General features: G+C 45.8%; 1 protein-coding gene across 1 annotated transcript; it reads right to left on the bottom strand.

Annotated features, from left to right (window-relative positions):
• Window positions 1-498: 498 nt before the first annotated feature.
• On the bottom strand, window positions 499-4,974 carry LOC310776459 (extracellular calcium-sensing receptor-like; the record flags this gene model as incomplete). Its single annotated transcript, XM_083636649.1, has 8 exons — window positions 4,829-4,974; window positions 4,337-4,631; window positions 3,922-4,211; window positions 3,371-3,666; window positions 2,775-2,980; window positions 2,266-2,487; window positions 1,586-1,709; window positions 499-1,409 (listed from the first exon to the last, which is right to left on the bottom strand). Exons 1-8 carry the CDS (start codon window positions 4,933-4,935, stop codon window positions 499-501), a joined length of 2,451 nt encoding a protein of 816 aa, XP_083492775.1. The 5' UTR covers window positions 4,936-4,974.
• Window positions 4,975-7,125: the final 2,151 nt, after the last annotated feature.

Here is a 7,125-nt window from a genome sequence, read left to right as displayed (position 1 = left end):
CAGGAGGAAGGTTTAGTCTTTTAAAATATACAAAATAAACTGCCGAAACAAGGCAGGAAAACTAGAACTATCCTGGATCGGACGGCCGACAAGATCAACAAAATACACAGTCTCTTTAAAGCAGCACAACTCAGGAAACCTCACACAGAGGCAGGAGTCCAAAACATGAAGAGGTCAGGAGCTTGAGTTGCGTGGAGGTGAGTCAAGCTCAGCAGCGAGGTCTGAAAGCACAAACAGTTATAGGCTGCCAAACAGGTGCAGGGAATCACAATGGAAATAAGGTAGATTATCACCGCTCTCCTATAGGCTCTCTCCTTCCGCTAGCGCGAACCTCTTACTATAGGGGGAAGAACGCCTAGTACCTATGGGCCGGTACCTCTGGGCCTGTTCAGCACCTCGGATAGCTCCCCTGCCACAGACAGGAGGGGAAGTGCTGGACTGCACTCCAGCGGCCGTGTTACTAGATTACTATTGCACAGCATGGGTTCTGTTCCAATCTTAGTTACAAACCTCATTTTTACTCATCATATGTTTCTTTGTGTTCTTCTCTGGCCTAAACAATATGATAAAGCACTTTGGAGCAAATATACACAAGATTAGTCCAAAACTGGAGGCCAGAATGGCAAATATCTCCACAGCTACAGTGAACTTTCCAGGGGAGCTGACATAAGCAGGGATAAACGTGATCCAGACTGCACAGAATATCAACATGCTGAAGGTGATGAGTTTGGCCTCATTAAAATTATCAGGTAGTTTCCGGGCTAGGACAGCTAACACAAAGCAAAAGACAGCCAGGAGTCCTATATAGCCAAGCACTGCCCAGAACCCTATAGCTGAGCCTAATGCACATTCTAGAATGATTCTCTCCTTGTATGTGGTTAGGTTTTTAATGGGGAACGGGGGATTGAGAACCAACCAAAGAGTGCATATCAAAGCTTGAATAATTGTAAAAGAAAATACGGTCATTCTTTGTTGTGCAGGGCCAAACCATTTCATAGCATTACTCCCAGGAAGTGTAGCTTTGAAGGCCATTAAGACCACTATAGTTTTCCCCAGAAGACAGGAGATGCAGAGGACAAAGGCGATCCCAAATGCTGTGTGTCGCAGCATGCACGACCACTCAGAGGGCCGGCCAATGAAAGTTAAGGGAGATAGGAAACACAGAGTGAGGGCGAAGAGCAGCAGGAAACTCAGCTCAGAGTTGTTGGCCCTGACAATTGCAGATGCCCTGTGATGGAGGAACACAGTCGCTGTGACAATGGTCAGGCAGGCACCACCAACTGAGAATGTAGTCAAGATGATTCCTAGGAGCTCGTGGAAGGAGAGAAACTCTACAGGCTTGGGGAAGCATATGTTTCTCTCTGCATTGGGCCAGAACTCCTCGTGGCATGGGAAACAGTCTGGAGAATCTGAGGGTATGAATCAAAGCGTTGTAATCAGTCTAAGTTCTTATCTTATAGACATTTGTGTGGGGATGGATAGACAGACAGACAGATATATAGATGATAGATATATAGATATATACTGTAGATAGATAGATAGATAGATAGATAGATCGAGATCGATCAATTATACAGTATATTACCTGTAATATTGCTAATCTCTCCCTCCGGACATGGTATACAGTCGTAGCAGCAGACAGGTCTTCCTCTCTGCAGCACTTTGCGGGTTCCTGTGGGACAACTCTCACTACACACTGACACAGGCACCTGGCACATACAAAGGTAGATATAGCCATGATACTGTTCTTAGAATATCACAAAATAATCAAATGTCAGAAGTGTTGAGTTTAGTTTTAACATGGGGGTTATTTGGCACATGACCGCCATGAAAACCAGAATATTAACTACTCCCCAAGATCCTATGCAGCTGGGATTCGTTTGTAGCATTCAGATGCTTTTAATGAGGCCTGAAATATTATATTACAGAAAGTGGCAGCAATCGTTGGTACTGCCAGCCGAAGGCCTTTCGGCGGCCAGCCGACTGCCATACCAAACAACTGAAATTTTGGACATTGCTTTAGAAAATAATATAATATATAAAAAAATATATATATATATATATTTTTGGGGCATTTTGCCATTATTTATTTTTATATAGGACAGTAGGCAGACAGGAAAGGTGGAGAGAGGGGATGACATGCGGCAAAGGACCGCAGGTCAGATTCGAACCTGGGTCGGCCGCGCCTTCGTGGTATGCGTGAACTGCCAAATAACCCAAACTAAGCAGAATATTTCTTTAAATGATTGCCCTCACGCTCCTTACCTGTGTGCCACCCTCTGCCCAGGTGAGGTTCCGGTTCATACGGAACTCTTGTCCAGCTGGCAGAGAGGCATCATAGTACCCTACTGTCACAAACTCAAGGCTGCCGCTCTCTCTTCTCTGCCAATTAACCAGCTCATATGTAGCCACTGGATCCCCGTTGGCATCAAAAGAGACTGGGTAACCATTACGAGTGAAATTAACTATTTTCAGCTGACCCAGAACCTGCATGGGTAGAGTGGAAGGAGAGACAGTGGGTGGGGAAGGAGGGGGGGAGAGTGAGTAGCAGAGAAGGTGAGTAATGTAATAAATAAATAAATACATACATACATACATACATACATACATACATACATACATACATACATACATACATACATACATACATAAATAAATACATAAATACATAAATAAATGAATAAATAAAAACATTCTATGTAATCAAAGGTGATTTAAATACTGCTTTTAAATTGTACAGTTAATAAGCTCTTCATTTATTCCGGTTGATTGACCTGTCTGGGCTCTATCCTGCTGAATCTGTCACATTGGGTTGTAGAGTTTGTCTCCTGACACACTAAATGGTGGATGGCATGTGCTATAGCATAAACAGCCTTGTACACCATGTTATCAATTCGGAGCTGGGATGTGTCAGTGAACGGGCTCTGGAGCTTATGCATATCTTCAGTTCCATCACACACCCTCTCCCCTGTGTCAGCACCTACAAGCAGAGAGAGACTAGGCTTGACATTGCTAAGAATGTCATGAAATCTTTTTTTATATCCAAACATTGCAACAATTTGTAGTGTAGTGTTATCATTTATTGGTAACACACACCTCACCTCACCTTAGCATCAAGCTTATGAACTACTTCATTATTGAGACATTTTCCTCTCAATTAACATACAGCTTCAAGGAGGAATTGAATAATGAGCAAAGGGTTGGTCTTGAAGTGGCTAATACAGTTACAATATACACTATCACAACAGTCAACCCAGATGTGTGGATAAAAGGACACAAATGTATTAAATAACCAATCTCACAACCACAAAGCAGCACTGTGATAGCACTGTAATAATAGCATGTTAAAAACTAATACAACTAGTATGACCTTTTCCTAGCCGGCAGTTGAAAGCACCCTCCCAGAACTCAGTAAGCAGCTGGGAGCCAGCCACCTCAGCTGGAGTGATATCCAGCAGGAAGTCTCTCAGACCTGGGATGACAGATTGCTGAATGCCAAATCCAATGGCCCCGGCACAAAAGCTGAATCTCAGCATGTCTGGGTCGGTTAGCCAGGCCTCACTGCCTATCCACTGGCGTGGTGGAGAGGGCTGCTGCACCAACTCCTCCAGCAGGATCCTCATGTCTCCAGAGGATGAAAATGCCACAACAACCATGGCTGTGGACCTGGAAAGAGACAGAATAATATTTATAATTAATATCAACATAAACCTGAAATATAATAACGGAATGCAACTAGACCTTCAAAATAGATTTGCATTGACTTATGTTTGACTGTTTTGTTTATTATGTCAGGAGGATACAAAACATAACATAAGGGCTTAGACAGACTCACATAGGAATTAAATAGGAATATTTAAAATGTTTTAATATTGTGGTTTTCGGCAACAACCAGAATCAATGTGGTAGTATCCTATAAACCTGCGGATAACATCAGCCACTTGTCGAATCCTGCTGTGTGGGTGCGTTCGATAAAAAGATACCGAGTACTCCACGCAGATGCCCTCTTTGTGTGCTGCGTGCAGAAACGACGCCATGCCGTTATTCCCATAGTCCGAGTCGGACCGGACAGCACCGATCCAGGTCCAGCCAAAGTGTTTCACAAGCTTGGCCAGAGCATCAGCCTGGAACTGGTCACTAGGGATTGTCCTGAAGAAGGTCGGGTACTGCTGCTTGTCGGACAAGCATGCACACGTGGCAAAGTGGCTCACCTAGGAAAACAGTAGGCCTAGTGCAGTTATTTAACAGAACAATCATGGTCAGGGTGGGAGAAAAACAGCAGTGTGTTAATTATGCAAATGTTGGTCTATGTTGGTCAGCAATTGGGGAAATTTACTTGTGGTATGTTAAAGGGCCCAATGATGCGCGACATGCTGATGGATGGCGTGGATCCGGACTCGCCAACAATAGCCGTTACCATACCCGACTGCGAGCACTTTTCGCCGGTGTCAAACACCGGCTGCTGGTCATTTGTCAGCTGGAATGCCGCTTGCACTGCCATAGGAACTGCGGCGCACGAGTCGTGCATTTGGTAACCGAGCCTGATGCCAGGCAGCAGCTCAATGCTGTTGTTGATCTCCTCAATGGCAAAGATCATTGCACGTGAGAAACGCAGTTCACGGGAGTCGATGCTGCACACAGACAATGAACCACAAGTTAATAATAGACATTCAATTCTTGATGACACACTCATTGTGATTGTTCGATTAAAAACTACTGTTTCATAAAGAGTTCAGAATACACACAAGCATATTGGATAATAAAACATTTCTATTCCAGCACAGTCTCATTTTCCTCTTATGCCCCACTTATTCTCCAGCGTACTAACCTCCCTGTACACCTCAGGGGCTGAGGCATGCTGGTGTAGTGATGCTTCACTGTGTGCATGTAGTGGTGTAGAGAGAAAACACCCCCGATAACAAAGTCGCCATCCATTGAGAATGCAGGTAGACGCGGGCTGCCCTGGAGCTTACATTTGACAGCATGAGGAGCCCCTGTCACAGATGCAGCGCCAGGCCCGACCCCAGCACCAGTCAGAGCCTCTATGAGCCCAGTCCCTTGTTTCAGGCTGTCCCCAGACTCATTCAAGGGAAGAGCTGAGTGCAGCAAAAGCAAAGCCAGAGACACCGTCAGCCCAATACAAAGAGTTGAGGAGACCCCCATCCCTGTGTGTGTGCATGTGGATAAGGCAGCTCTCCCAGCACAGAATGCATTGGCACTGGGTTATATAGCTTTTCACATAGGTTCTTCCCTCCTACTGTACGTCAGCTTACTATCCAGAGAGAGGAGGCCCTATACCTGGTGCTCTGCAAACGCGCAAAGGCACATGACCTAAAAAATACAAAATAAAAGTTAGGGTTTGAATGGTGGCTATTGATGGTTTAAATGTGAATTATAGTTCAAATGTAGACCTTGGACACACCGGGATCGAACACGGCTCTCCAGTGTGAAAGATGAGGGTTTTGTTCGCTCGTCCACCCTGACCACTATCCCCTACGCAGCACACGGCCTATTTGAAGGTCACACACATCACTTCTAGTTGAAATATGCTGAGTCATACTGAGTGTCACGAAAAACATGAAATACGTAATCATTCTGGCTGTTAAATTTTTTTTTTTTTTTCCTACACTGCAAGCAATTGTGATGTCATCAGTGAGTGATGTCATCAGTGATGCGAAGTTGCGCAATTGTGCGCAGCGCATGGCAATAGAGCAGGCGAGGCCACGCAGCAGCCGAGCTGCGAGCGAGGCCGAAGTTGAGCAATTACAGTATGTGCTGAGTGATGTCACTCGAGCACTCCATGATGTGATCAGTGATGGTGACTCGAGCAATTGTGAAATGTGAAGTCATCAGTGAGGCGAAGTTGAGGAATTGTGCATGCCAACAGAGCAGGCGAGGCCACGCAGCCGCCGAGTTGCGGGCAAGGCCATGCAGCGGCAAAGCTGCGTATGCAAGCCCGCAGGGCAGGCAAGGCCGCGCAGTGGCTGAGCTAGCAAGGCCCCGCAGCGGCCGAGCCTAGGAATCGAGCTTGCGTAGCGCACAAGATCTTTTTTTCACTTTCTCTTGTCTCCAGCAGAGCACCTGCCAAGTTCAAAGTCGATCGGACCAATGCTTCGGGAGATAGATGAAAGCCATGTTCTGATTGCACAAAATTTGGCACTGCAATAGTGATGTGACGTTCGCGAACGATCCGAGTCTATTGAACGGCTTGATGCTCTGATGAAGGCACATGCCGAAACGCGTTAGCCCTCAATAAAAAAATAAAATGGAAATCTAAGTCTTGCATCTTAATTTTTGGAGTGCTGCTACCTTCACTCTTGTAGTGATTTTTTTTTATACTAATTCCAGTAGCTGAGCACCCACAGCCAAGGAGGCAATCTGAGGAAGCGCACCTGCTCTACATCTATTGAACGGCTCTTTGCTATGAACGAAGGGAACCGAGTCCTACTTGAGAGCCGTTCGTTTTAATGTTGTGCCCAAATTTTACTGCCTGCCGCTCCCCACCACACAAACAGGGTAGACCTCCCTCCCTCCCTCTGCTAGTCCGCTGAGCAGGGAGGATAGGTGCACTCGTTAATTGCTACGGGCGCATGGTGGGCGGACTCAGCTTAATATCAAAACGGGCTACGCCGCCGAGTGCATCTGCTGAATTTCTGGGCAGCGAAGTGTTGCATGAATTGGATTCAAGGAAAGCCAACTTTATTTACACAACACATTTCATAGAAGAAGTAAATTCACTGACTAAGCAGATGGACATGGTGTCAACTTGTGTCATGTTTACAATGCAGATCATTGACATTAGGTCTGGAACTACTGTATGAGTAATCTAATGCTGCTGCATTGTCCCCCCCCCCCCAAAAAAAAAGGAACGAGGAGCCGCTATTTTGAACGGCTCTCAGAAAGGAACGGAGCCATAAGATCCGGCTCCCTTCAAAGAGCCGTAATTCCCATCACTACACTGCAATCTGTCGTGTCCCCAGGAGCGCACTCGCCAAGTTTGAAGTCGATCGGACAAACGGCTCTCGAGATAAACCACTTTTGTGTTACTAGTAGGTGGCGCTATGTCGAATTGCACGAAATATGGTACTGCACTCTGTTGGGTTCCCAGCAACGGTCGTTGAAGTC

Source organism: Poromitra crassiceps (assembly GCF_964638095.1).
Source record: "Poromitra crassiceps genome assembly, chromosome: 5".
NCBI classification, from domain to species: Eukaryota; Metazoa; Chordata; class Actinopteri; order Beryciformes; family Melamphaidae; genus Poromitra; species Poromitra crassiceps.
Note: the sequence above shows the minus strand (reverse complement) of the source record. Positions and strands in the feature narration are given on the sequence as shown.